This window comes from Bufo gargarizans, chromosome 8, assembly GCF_014858855.1.
Source record: "Bufo gargarizans isolate SCDJY-AF-19 chromosome 8, ASM1485885v1, whole genome shotgun sequence".
Classification (NCBI taxonomy): domain Eukaryota; kingdom Metazoa; phylum Chordata; class Amphibia; order Anura; family Bufonidae; genus Bufo; species Bufo gargarizans.
The window spans coordinates 145,296,941-145,311,246 of NC_058087.1; the positions used below are offsets into that span (position 1 = coordinate 145,296,941).

Here is a 14,306-nt window from a genome sequence, read left to right on the forward strand (position 1 = left end):
ACCACGTGTAGCTCCACATATTATTAAAGGCGTATTTCCAGATAAAGTATTTACATTAGCCCAATATGCCTGATAGGAACACGTCCCACACCTTAACGTAAGAATGTAGGTCTGGTGACCTCTGTTTACTCATTTCTGACAAGCTTCATTGACTATTGGAAAGACATGGCTAAGCGCATGGAAGTCTATGAAGGTTATGGAAACAACCAAGCGCTACAAAATAACACTTTTGTTATATGTCGTTCATATGCAATTCTATATATTTCTCATTTCTCCCACTGTATATTAGATTTATCTAATTTTACTGTGTTATTTTTGTTTTATTATTTTGCATAGGGACTTCAAATTCCCCAGTGACGCACAAAGAGGTCCCGCCAACGAGTGTCAGGCCCACAATCACATATAAAACAAAAGGTAATCAGGAAGATGAAAACATTTTGGGATATTTCCAAAATGTCTTGGGCTGGAGATTTCAGTCTGATGTACAGTACAGACCAAAAATTTGGAGACACCTTCTCATTCAAAGAGTTTTCTTTATTTTCATGACTATGAAAATTGTAGATTCACACTGAAGGCATCAAAACTATGAATTAAGACATGTGGAATTATATACATAACAAAAAAGTGTGAAACAACTGAAAATATGTCATATTCTAGGTTCTTCAAAGTAGCCACCTTTTGCTTTGATTACCTCTTGAAGCTCATCAAGAGAATGCCAAGAGTGTGCAAAGCAGTAGTCACCTGAAATGGTTTTCACTTCACAGGTGTGCCCTGTCAGGTTTAATAAGTGGGATTTCTTGCCTTATAAATGGGGTTGGGACCATCAGTTGCGTTGTGGAGAAGTCAGGTGGATACACAACTGATAGTCCTACTGAATAGACTGTTAGAATTTGTATTATGGAAAGAAAAAAGCAGCTAAGTAAAGAAAAACGAGTGGCCTTCATTACTTTAAGAAATGAAGGTCAGTCAGTCCGAAAGATTGGGAAAACGTTGAAAGTGTCCCCAAGTGCAGTCACAAAAACCATCAAGCGCTACAAAGAAACTGGCTCACATGTGGACCGCCCCAGGAAAAGAAAGACCAAGAGTCACCTCTGCTGCAGAGGATAAGTTCATCCGAGTCACCAGCCTCAGAAATCGCAGGTTAACAGCAGCTCAGATTAGAGACCACGTCAATGCCACACAGAGTTCTAGCAGCAGACACATCTCTAGAACAACTGTTAAGAGGAGACTGTGTGAATCAGGCCTTCATGGTAGAATATCTGCTAGGAAACCACTGCTAAGGACAGGCAACAAGCAGAAGAGACTTGTTTGGGCTAAAGAACACAAGGAATGGACATTAGACCAGTGGAAATCTGTGCTTTGGTCTGATGAGTCCGAATTTGAGATCTTTGGTTCTAACCACCGTGTCTTTGTGCGACGCAGAAAAGGTGAACGGATGGACTCTACATGCCTAGTTCCCACTGTGAAGCATGGAGGAGGAGGTGTGATGGTGTGGGGGTGCTTTGCTGGTGACACTGTTTGGGAGTTATTCAAAATTGAAGGCATACTGAACCAGCATGGCTACCACAGCATCTTGCAGCGGCATGCTATTCCATCCGGTTTGCATTTAGTTGGACCATCATTTATTTTTCAACAGGACAATGACCCCAAACACACCTCCAGGCTGTATAAGGGCTATTTGACCATGAAGGAGAGTGATGGGGTGCTGCGCCAGATGACCTGGCCTCCACAGTCACCGAACCTGTACCCAATTGAGATGGTTTGGTGTGAGCTGGACCGCAGAGTGAAGGCAAAAAGGGTCAACAAGTGCTAAGCATCTCTGGGAACTCCTTTAAGACTGTTGGGAGACCATTTCAGGTGACTACCTCTTGAAGCTCATCAAGAGAATGCCAAGAGTGTGCAAAGCAGTAATCAAAGCAAAAGGTGGCTACTTTGAAAAACCTAGAATATGACATATTTTCAGTTGTTTCACACTTTTTGTGTATATAATTCCACGTGTGTTAATTCATAGTTTTGATGCCTTCAGTGTGAATCTACAATTTTCATAGTCATGAAAATAAAGAAAACTCTTTGAATGAGAAGGTGTGTCCAAACTTTTGGTCTGTACTGTATATATATTTATATATATATATATATATATATATATATAGTCCTAGTTAGGAACAGGCATATGGGATGATAGTAAACATTCTATAGGTTGCATAATCTAGAATTTAAAAAACACAGACTAAAGTCATGATATAATTTCCCATCCATATCGCTGCCTTAGTCCTCATTTTGTTGGCCGTAATGCAATGACAATTTAGCATCCCTTCTTTATTTTTTGTCTGTGATGGTGTTACGGATGAAGTTGCAGATAGCTGGAACTTATAAATAAACGACCGACTGGCTTGATCCCAAACTAAGGAGCATATAGGTGAGCCCTTTAAAACCCTAAGAGCTCTCCCTGACTGCTATGCACATGCAAGGGTCTCAATGGTAAACGATTGCATGCCCACGTACCTAAGACTGTGTGACATCTGAAAACCCTAAAATAGTGAGGGGACACGACCACCGACTCCCTGCACTTAATACGGATGGAGTCAGGGTCACCTGGAATCAAGCCAGCAAGGAAACACAATAAAGGAAAAGACTTATCTGAGCAAACAGCAGCAGCAGCCTCCAGCAGTGAACACTTCATCCAGGAAGTAGTATAAACAGCAAAGTGAGGCAGTATGGGAGGGAATATAAAGGAACACGATTAGTCTAAATAAGTGACACCTGGCAGAAGGTAAGGAGATGACAAAGTGAAACAAAAACAAAGAACGTCATACAAGAGGTAGAGAAGAAAGTCTGCCAGACCTTCTCACAGAACTGGCGGTGACTCTACGGGTGGACTCCGGACACTCAGAGCCCACCTTCTCAGCATGAGACCTATGGAAAGCCCTGATGAGACGAGTAGCCTTAATGTCCGCCACTGGGACTCACATCCTCTCCTCAAGACCATAACCCTCCCAATGAACGAGGTACTGAAGAGAACCGCAGATAATGCGAGAATCCACAATCCTAGAGACCTGAAATTCAAGATTACCATCAACAAAAATCAGAGGAGGAGGCAAAGCGGAGGGTACAGTGGGTTGGACATAAGGTTTTAATAGGGACCTGTGAAAAACATTATGGATCTTCCAAGTCTGAGGAAGATTAAGACGGAAGGCAACGGGATTGATGACGGACAAGATCTTGTAAGGCCCAATAAACTTAGGACCCAACTTCCAGGAGGGAGCCTTCAGTTTGATATTCTTTGTAGACAACCACACCAGATCACCCACATTCAGGTCCGGACCAGGCACATGTCTCTTATCCGCCACACGCTTATATCTCTCACTCATCCTCTTCAGATTACCCTGAATCTTTTGCCAAATAAATGACAAAGACCAGGAAAATCTCTCCTCATCAGGTAAACCAGAAGACCCCTCTCCAGAGAATGTCCCAAGCTGCGGATGAAACCCATATGCACCAAAAAATGGTGACTTATCAGAGGACTCCTGGCGACGGTTATTTAAAGCAAACTCAGCAAGGGACAAAAAAAAGAATACCAATCCTCCTGATTCTCCACCACAAAACAGCGCAGATATGTCTCCAGATTCTGATTGACACGTTCGGTCTGACCATTCGACTGCGGGTGAAAAGCAGAAGAGAACGACAACTTAACCCCCAAGCGAGAGCAGAAGGCCTTCCAGAATCTGGAAACAAATTGCGTGCCCCTATCAGAAACGATGTCTGAAGGAATGCCATGCAATTTAACAATGTGATCAACAAACGCTTGCGCCAGCGTCTTAGCATTGGGTAACCCAGGAAAGGGAATGAAATGCGCCATTTTGCTACTACCACCAGAATCACAGTCTTCCCCGAGGAACGAGGCAGGTCCGTAATGAAGTCCATGGACAGATGCGTCCAAGGACGGGAAGGAATGGGTAACGGGAGGAGAGAACCCGATGGCCGTGAATGAGGGACCTTGGCATGAGCGCAGGTCTCGCAGGCTGCCACAAAACCCTCAACCGTCTTACGAAGAGCCGGCCACCAGAATTTCCGAGCAATGAGATCCACTGTGGCTCTACTCCCCGGGTGCCCAGCAAGGACAGTATCGTGGTGCTCCTTAACAACCTTGTGTCGTAAAGCGAGAGGCACAAACAACCTCCCAGGAGGACAAAGATCAGGAGCCTCTGCCTGGGCTGCCTGAACCTCTGCCTCCAAATCAGGATAAAGAGCAGAGACGACCACCCCTTCAGCCAAAATGGGACCCGGATCTTCAAAGTTCCCCCCTCCCGGAAAACAACGTGACAGGGCATCCGCCTTCACAGGGTGGAACGTAGCAACAAAATGAAACCTAGAAAAGAACAAAGACCATCTCGGGTCTCGGGTTCAGACGCTTTGCCGATTCCAAGTAGGCCAGATTCTTATGGTCGGTAAACACGGTAATAGGGTGTCTGGCTCCCTCTAACCATTGGCGCCATTCCTCAAAAGCTAATTTGAAGGCCAACAACTCTGTATCTCCCACATCGTAATTTCTCTCTGCAGAGAAGAGTTTCCTTGAGAAAAAGGCACACGGTCGCCATTTGGCAGGAGAGGGACCCTGAGATAAGACTGCACCCACACCCACCTCAGAAGCATCCACCTCAACAATAAAGGGTAGAGAGACATCAGGTTGTACCAAAATGGGAGCGGAAGCAAAACTCTCTTTAATACTACAAGAAAGGCTTTAATCGCATCTACCGACCACAAGGAAAAATCCACCCCCTTTTTAGTCATATCAGTGAGTGGCTTAACAACAGAGGAATAATTCAAAATTAACTTTCTGTAATAATTGGCAAAACCCAAAAACCGCATCAGCGCCTTCTGATTCTCAGGAAGCTCCCAATCAAGCACAGCGCGGACCTTCTCAGGGTCCATCCGAAAACCAGAAGCGGAGAGAAGAAAACCAAGAAATTGAATCTCCGGAACTGCAAACAAACATTTTTCCAGTTTAGCGTACAATTTATTCTCCCGCAGAATCAGCAAGACCTGACATAGGTGGTCCTGATGAGTCTTGAAATCAGGAGAAAAAATCAAAATGTCATCTAGATACACCAGTATAAATTTCCCCATTAAATGATAAAAAATGCTGTTCACAAAATGTTGGAAGACGGCCGGAGCATTTATCAAACCAAAGGGCATAACCAAATTCTTGAAATGACCCTCAGGGGTATTGAAGGCCGTCTTCCATTCGTCCCCTTCCCTGACCCTGACTAGGTTGTATGCCTGTCACAGCCACTATCTTTGGCTGTGACCTTCCGTCCTTGCTCTTTCGGCGCTCCTCGCTGCAGTTTCGTTCTGTGTGTGCTTTGTGATTCTTTATGGGTTAAATCCCCTGTGTTCCTATCTGGAGTTAATTCCTCTCTGTCTGCTCCATGGGTGTGGCCTCTCTGCTGCACCCATGGAACCTGTATATAAGGCCTCATGCACACGACCATTGTTTCATTCCGTGTCCGTTGTTTCGTTTTTCGTGATTTTCTGCGGACCCATTGACTTTCAATGGGTCCGTTGAAAACTTGGCTAATGCACCGTTTGTCATCCACTTCCGTGATCCGTGGTTCCAGTCCATCAAAAAAATATAACCTGTCCTATTTTTTCGCGGACCCATTCAAGTCAATGGGTCTGTGAAAAAACACGTAGGCACACAAGATTGTCATCCGCATCCGTTTTTTTTCCTATCATTTGCATGGCAAACTTGAAAAAGACTTTTTTTTACTTTCCTTCATGTCTGGTGATCCTCCAAAAATAAAGGAAGACACATGGAAACAAAAACGGAAACGGATCACGGAACAACGGAACCCCATTTTGCGGAACGGAACACACAACGGTCATGTGCATGAGGCCAAAGGCTGAGGTTTCCTCAGTTCTGGGTCAGCTCTCCTGGTGTGTGTTGTCTTGTCCTGCTCCTAGTTTGTACTCACTCTCCCATGCTGCTGACCCATGGGATTCGTGTCTGTCTGTGCTCTGTGGGTTTCCTACTTGTTCATTGCCGTCCTCTTTCCTGTGTTTGTTATCTGTTCTGCCAGTTATGTTTGAGTCACCTTGTGTGTATTCATATGTCTCTGTTCAGCAAGCCCTTGCTGCAGCGTGCCTTGCTGCAGAGTGCTATGAGCAAGGCCACGCAGTATACCACTGGTGGAGCTAGTCCTTCTCTGCTCATTGCCACTCCTGTTCCCTTGCGTGAACTCAAGCCTTGTGTTTTTAGTTGCCTGCTTGTATTTGCCTGTTTGTTATGTTTGCCTATGTACCGTCGGTAACTTCTGGTACCTGTTGTCCGTTTGCTCCTGTTGTCACTGTCTAGTTCACGCTCCAGAGTGGACCCTGGAAACTCCCTGCGGCAAAGCCTAACCCTACAATCTGGGGGCCTAGTGAATACCAGGAGTTGCTTAGTCACGCCCCTCTGGAGTATTACTAGACAGTGGCGCAGTGGGGGTTTTCCTCCCACTGTGCGGACGGTACATAGAGCTCTCAATTTCCCTGTGTTTCCCTCCTTGGATTCTGTTTGTGCAATAAACTCTGTTGTGACTGTACCGTATTGCTGTATGTTTTTGCTTGACGACGTGGAGGTGTCTCCTGGGACCTCCAACTCGTGACAATGCCCCTCTTAAATCCAACTTAGAAAAAACTTTAGCCCCCAACAATCTAGTTAAACAGGTCCGGGATCAGAGGAAGCAGATATGGGTCACGAATCGTGATATGGTTCAGCTCCCTGAAATCCAGACAAGGTCTTAAAGAAGCATCTTTTTTCTTAACAAAAAAAAGAAAACAGTGGCAACAGGTGACTTCGAGGGTCGGATGTGTCCCTTTCTCAGGCTCTCAGAGATATAAGTACGCATATTGACTCTTTCAGGTTGGGAGAGATTGTATAATCGTGATTTTGGCAGCTTGGCGTCTGGAATGAGATTAATAGGGCAGTCGTACTGTCGGTGAGGGGGTAACTCTTGGACACCACTATCGAAAAACCCATCAGAAAATTCAGAGAGAAAAGATGGCACAGTCTTGGTAGAAACCTCTGAAAGAGACGCCGTGAGGCAATTCTCAGCAAAACTCACTCCAACCATTTATTTGCCTTGCTTGCCAATCAATGGTGGGGGTATGTTTAGTGAGCCAGGGTAGCCCCAACACTAGAGGAGTAGGTAATCCGCTTAAGACGAAACATGACATATCCTCAACATGAGCCTCACCCACAGTCAAACGGATATTGTGGACTATGCCCTTTAAAGGGAACCTGTCACCGGGATTTTGTATATAGAGCTGAGGACATGGATTGCTAGATGGTCGCTAGCACATCCGCAATATCCAGTCCCCATAGCTCTGTGTGCTTTTATTGTGTAAAAAAACCGATTCGATACATATGCAAATTAACCTGAGATGAGTCCTGTATGTGAGATGAGTCAGGGACAGGACTCATCTCAGGTTAATTTGCATATGTATCAAATCGTTTTTTTTACACAATAAAAGCACACAGAGCTATGGGGACTGGATATTGCGGATGTGCTAGCGGCCATCTAGCAACCCATGTCCTCAGCTCTATACCCAGAATCCCGGTGACAGGTTCCCTTTAACGATCTTTGAGAAAGTGGAGCTGAATCGATAGCAAAAACAGGTATATCCTTTTCCAAAGTGCACACCTGGAAACCATGCTTTGTTGCAAATTGATTATCAATGAGATTGACAGCTGCTCCACTATCTTCAAAAATCTCACAATGTTCTTGCTGTCTAGCGCCACCCTGGCAGGTAGGTGAAAACGAGAACTACAAGCAAACGGAAAACCTTCAATTTCTGCATCAACCTTGCCAATAGTAGCAAATGGAAAGTTTTTAGAGGGTTTTTTTCTTTTTGTTTTTCTTTTATTACTCTCAGAAAACTCCATGAATCTCCTACAGGGGCAAACATTACCCAAATGATTTATACCCCCACAACAGAAACAAACCCTCCTCTGAGAGCTGAATCCTCTACTATCAGAGGCAAGCAAACCCAGCTGCATGGGCTCCTCCTCAGAGGGGATTGAGACAGACTGAGATCCCTGCGCACTGAATGAGACAGCCCCACTGTCCTTGGGCTGAATATGACAGGAAAGAGTAGTCTCCTCTCTCTCTCTAAAACGCCTGTCAATACGAACAGCTAGAGACATGGCATACTAACGACGCTGGTCTCTCATGAAAAGCAAATGCATCTTTCAATCTTACCGAAAGATGGCAAAATTGACTTCGGAGTGCAGCATCATTCCAACCAGTATCAGCTGCCCACCTCCGAAATTCAGAACAATATATCTCTGCGGATTGTTTACCCTGGCATAAAAGACGCAGTTTAGATTCAGCCAGTGCAATACGATCTGGGTCATCATATATCTGACCCAGGGCTACAAAAAATGAATCCACCGATCGGAGGGGCTCTGCCCCCACCGGCAGCGAAAAGGCCCAAGACTGAGCGTTATCCATGAGCAGCGAGATGATGATCCCCACTCTCTGCACCTCATCACCAGATGAATAGGGAAGTAGGCGAAAATTGAGTTTGCAAGCCTCTCTAAAGCGAACAAAATTCTCACTACCCCCAGAGAACGTATCTGGAAGCAAGATTTTAGGCTCAGAACAAACACCATGAATGCAAGCAGAACCGGTCACCTGAAACTAAAACACAGTTTTATGAAGATCTGCTACCTCCAGTGAAAGACCTTGCATGCGGTCAATCAAGGCTGAAAACTGATCCATGCTTAAGACGGTGATGGCGGTTTATAATGTCACGGATGAAGTTGCAGATAGCTGGAACTTATAAATAAACGACCAACTGGCTTGATCCCAAACTAAGGTGCATATAGGTGAGCCCTTTAAAACCCTAAGAGCTCTCCCTGACTGCTATGAACATGCAAGTGTCTCAATGGTAGACGATTGCATGCCCACGTACCTAAGACTGTGTGACACCTGAAAACCCTAAAATAGTGAGGGAACACGACCACCGGCTCCCTGAACTTAATACGGAGTCAGGGTCACCTAGAATCAAGCCAGCAATGAAACACAACTAAAGGAAAAGACTTATCTGAGCAAACATCAGCAGGAGCCTCCAGCAGTGAACACTTCATCCAGGAAGTAGTATAAACCGCAAAGTGAGACAGTATGGGAGGGAATATAAAGGAAGACGATTAGTCTAAATAAGTGACACCTGGCAGAAGGTAAGGAAGATGACAAAGTGAAACCAAAACAAAGAACGTCATACAAGAGGTAGAGAAGAACGTCTGCCAGTCCTTCTCACAGAACTGATGGTGACAGATGGCCCAGATTGTAAAATTCCCTCTAGGGGTAAAAGAATGGGAAGACATGACTCTTGATGGTATTTCAGTCTTCTCTTTTTTTTTTTTTTTATAAAAAATCTGCCAGAAGATTCCTTTAATTAAAGAGAAAGTCCTGGGTGTTACCCTTACATCCTAGAATTACAAATCAGCCAATCACATTGTGACATGTATTGAAAAATGGATATATATGTCTCAGGAGTTTACATACAGATTATTTCAGATATTGCAACCTACGTACTTCCTTGTAAATCCTGTATGATATATGCAGGGTTCGACTGGCCCACCAGAATATAAGAGAATAGTCTGGTGGGCCCAGGCCCTAATACTATAATGGGCTCCAAAGATCCAGGTGAAAAACTCCTTTGGCTACTTTTGGAGCCAGTCAATTGCCACTAGGGTCTATTTCTTTTATTCAAAACATTTTAAACTTTATTGATGCCGTGAGAATAATTTCCTTTGGTGGGCCCAAGGTACTCCAGTCCGACACTGTATATATGTTTCAGAAAATAACACGTTCAATGTCTAAAGAGAAGAGACAAACAAGATTTAATTATGTTAAAATTATTATGGCTGCAAATCGTAGCCCAACTGCGGGTCTAAGGACTTGAACTAAAAGCATTATCTATTCCTCACTTGGTTCCCCTACATCTCTTTTTAAAAAGGAACCTATATATGTGGATCAAGGCTGCTGTCTGAAGGTTGGAAGAGGCTTTTCAGAAATGACTAACATACAGTATATAATACTGTAATATGCAATAAATCAATAGTTGTGATATCAATGTTAGCGCGTTTTTGGACTTCACCAGTTTTCTTAAGCATGCACCGGCAATAACACATTACTAACTGAAAACATGACATGTATAATGATATAATGTAATTATGATGGATTCATATATTAAGATTTTTCTTGTTTCTTTTAGGCCCCCATAACCCTGAGGTTGGAAATAACGCAAACTACACGATTTGGCTGGTGGTGTTATTGATTGCTGTGTTAATATCAACTATAATAATTGTAACAATTATGCTGCATAGAAAACGGAAGCTGCACGCAGGTAAAGTGTAATTTATTGCTGAATATTTTAACATGGTGCCTCAGCGAGTAACGTAACACCTTATACCAGGGATGCTCAACCTACAGCCCTCTAGCTGTTGCAAAACTAAAACTCCCAGCATGCCCAGATAGCTGTAGGCTGTGCAGGCATGCTGGGAATTGTAGTTCAGCAAAAGCTGGAGGGCCGCAGGCTGGGCATCCCTGCCTAATAGGATATTATTGCAACTATAGACAGTACATGTCTATACACAAAAACAATGTCTGGAAGAAGACCGAGATACATAATACTTATCAACATACCCACTCATTGTAAGTAATCTCCCTTAATGGTTTCGTGGAGAAGGAATGATAATCACACATAATGACATTCAAAATGCCACTTTTTTATCATTCAATATACAAAACAGTTCCAAAGCACAGCGTTCATGGTTGTTACCTAACTGTGGAGCACATGTAGGGTATGTTCACAGATGGCGGATACAGCATGCAGATTTTAAATCCGTAAGATATCAGTTTCTGGTGCAGAATTTCACCCAATGCAATGCATAGACAATTCATGACATATCTACATGTAACAAATGGATTTTGCTGCTGATTATATGCAGATTCTGCCATGGAAGTGCATCAAAATCCACCATGTATGGTCATATCCTCACAGTTGCTTTGTCACCATAATTTGTCATGACCTATGTAAAACATAGGTAACAATCATTGTTCTCAGCAACTAGGACTTATACCAGGCCCATTTGTGAGATTGGCGAGGGTACCAATGGTTGCACCTCAACAATCAATACTTCACGGCCCAACCTAAACATAGGCCATAAAACATTATGGTAGGACATTAAAAAAGATTTGTCATCATACTACGGAGACCGCTCTAGCATTTCCCCAAAGAGGGCCAACTGCACCCATGAGGGGCACCAACTGTCTTCTCCTGTGAGTGATGGTTGCTGTGTACACACATCTAGGATGTTATGTGGCTAAGCATGATCAGATACCAGACCAGGGTCAAACTGGGATTCCTTGGGCCCACCGGAGTAAATTAGGGCCTAACCCCCATATCATCAATAAAGTCAAATAGGTTTCAGTTCAAATACATAAATCCTCGTAATCATTTATTGCCGCCAAAGGCAGTTCCCATTTTTTTGTCTCTGGACCTTTGGTGCCCACTATAGAATCAGAGCCTGGGCCCACTGGAGGACACTCTGGTACTCTAGTGGGCCAGTCCAAAGCTATACAAGACCATCTCTATGCCGATAAATACCCTCTCAGAAAGACACTTCATTGTGCAGATACAATATGTTATAAAATAAAATGTTATGGTTTTAGCAAATAAAAGGGCAATTTCCCTTTTTATACTTAGCAGCTGTCATCCCTGTATTACACAGAATTTAGAGCACAGTGCCGATTTCCCCCCACTCCCTGGCTGTAGTTATTTAGACCATCTCCAACAGTGAAGAGGCCTCTTAGCAATTAAGGCAGGTGTTCTATCCCAGCACCTCTCAACCCCCCTCCAAAATAAAAAATAACCTGTTTTAATAGTGTGAGACAGGACCATTCAGACAGTCTCTTTTCCCAGGGTTTATTGGACATACACAGCAAAACGATACAGGCTTGCTTCAGCAAACAAAATAACAGTTCATGGAAATAACAAAAAATGTGGTTATATAGGCTTGTAGGTTTTCACCTAGAGATTCCACTTTGCATAGTGGTCTTGTCCATGTGTCTTCCTCTCAGACCAGCACACACACACTGCTCTCTGGCAGCATGCCTTTTAATTAGTTTTCCACCTGGTTGAGGTAGGAACACCCAGGATGGAGTATGGAAGTGACCTTCCCACCCAAGCTATTCAGTCACTCCTAAATCCCGGACCCAAACTCCAGCTACCACAAACTCAGTGATCTAGCATCACTGGTCACAACCTACCTCTGGGACTTATATCACTGAGAGTAGCAGCCTCAGTGATACATACCTGCCATCTAGGACCTCACCCATTGAATGCTTACATATCCCTACCCCAGGGCCGTTTCTAGGGGCGGGCGGGACGGGCGGCCGCCCGGGGCGCTGCCAGAAGCAGGGGGCGCCCGTTGAGGTACAAAAAAAAAATAAAAAAAAAAATTCGTTAAAGGATCGGGCGGCCAGCCGGCGGCGCCCCTCATGCTGAGCCTCCTGAGCGGCCGGCTCAGTGCTGCGCAGCCTGCCTGCGCTGCAGAATGCTGAGTTGTTAGTGTAGCGTGGCCGAGCTCTGTTCGGTCCGGCCCGGGGTACAGGAGCTTTTGTTTCTTGTACCCGGCCGGACTGAAAGGAAGAGTGCACACTAAGTGAGCACTTCCTGTCAGCCGGGTACAGGAAACAAAAGCTCCTGTACCCCGGGCCGGACCGAACAGAGCTCGGCCACGCTACACTAGAGGTGACATTGACAAGGGGGAGGAAATGAGAGGAGGGGGGGGGAGGAATGAGAGGAGGGGGGGGGGGGGGAGTAGTAGAATGAGACTGACAAGGGAGGGGGGGGGAGAAGAGAGTGACAAGGGAGGGAGGGGGGGGGGGAGAATGAGAGTGACAAGGGAGGGAGGGGGGGGAGAAGAGAGTGACAAGGGAGGGGAGGGGGGGGGAGAGAGAGTGACAAGGGAGGGAGGGGGGAGAAGAGAGTGACAAGGGAGGGAGGGGGGGGAGAAGAGAGTGACAAGGGATGGAGGGGGGGGGAGAAGAGAGTGACAAGGGAGGGAGGGGGGGGGAGAAGAGAGTGACAAGGGAGGGGGGGGGGAGAGAAGAGAGTGACAAGGGAGGGAGGGGGGGGAGAAGAGAGTGACAAGGGAGGGGGGGGAGAAGAGAGTGACAAGGGAGGGGGGGGGGAGAAGAGAGTGACAAGGGAGGGGGGGGGAAGAGAGAGGGAAAGGGAGGGGGGGGGAGAAGAGAGTGACAAGGGAGGGGGGGGGAGAAGAGAGTGACAAGGGAGGGGGGGAGAGAGAGTGACAAGGGAGGGGGGGGAGAAGAGAGTGACAAGGGAGGGGGGGGGGAGAAGAGAGTGACAAGGAGGGGGGGGAGAAGAGAGTGACAAGGGAGGGGGGGGGGAGAAGAGAGTGACAAGGGAGGGGGGGAGAAGAGAGTGAAAGGGAGGGGGGGGAGAGAGAGTGACAAGGGAGGGGGGGGAGAAGAGAGTGACAAGGGAGGGGGGGGAGAAGAGAGTGACAAGGGAGGGGGGGGGAGAAGAGAGTGACAAGGGAGGGGGGGGAGAAGAGAGTGACAAGGGAGGGGGGGGAGAAGAGAGTGACAAGGGAGGGGGGGGGAGAAGAGAGTGACAAGGGAGGGGGGGGGAGAAGAGAGTGACAAGGAGGGGGGGGAGAAGAGAGTGACAAGGGAGGGGGGGAGAAGAGAGTGACAAGGGAGGGGGGGGAGAAGAGAGTGACAAGGGAGGGGGGGGAGAAGAGAGTGACAAGGGAGGGGGGGGAGAAGAGAGTGACAAGGGAGGGGGGGGAGAAGAGAGTGACAAGGGAGGGGGGGGGGAGAAGAGAGTGACAAGGGAGGGGGGGGGGAGAAGAGAGAGTGACAAGGGAGGGGGGGGAGAAGAGAGTGACAAGGGAGGGGGGGGAGGAGAAGAGAGTGACAAGGGAGGGGGGGAGAAGAGAGTGACAAGGGAGGGGGGGGAGAGGAGAGTAAGGCTACTTTCACACTAGCGTTCGATCGGATCCGATCATAATAATGCAGACGGAGGCTCCGTTCAGAACGGATCCGTCTGCATTATTTTGGCATATAAAAGCTAAGTGTGAAAATAGCCTCGTACGGATCCGTCCAGACTTTCAATGTAAAGTCAATGGGGGACGGATCCGCCTGAAGATTGAGCCATATTGTGGCATCTTCAAACGGATCCGTCCCCATTGACTTACATTGTAAGTCTGGACGGATCCGCACGGCCAG

The 14,306-nt window shown here is 46.2% G+C and overlaps 1 protein-coding gene across 2 annotated transcripts in view; it reads left to right on the plus strand.

Moving 5' to 3' along the window:
* Nucleotides 1-14,306, plus strand: part of TNFRSF17 (TNF receptor superfamily member 17) — a 43,773-nt gene that overhangs the window by 14,337 nt on the left and 15,130 nt on the right. The window contains exons 2-3 of one of the 2 annotated variants that reach the window (XM_044304828.1): nt 337-414; nt 10,261-10,392. In XM_044304828.1, the coding sequence (XP_044160763.1) occupies nt 337-414; nt 10,261-10,392 (210 nt within the window). The remainder of the gene's footprint in view (nt 1-336; nt 415-10,260; nt 10,393-14,306) is intronic. The other variant, XM_044304829.1, reaches the window with a different exon arrangement.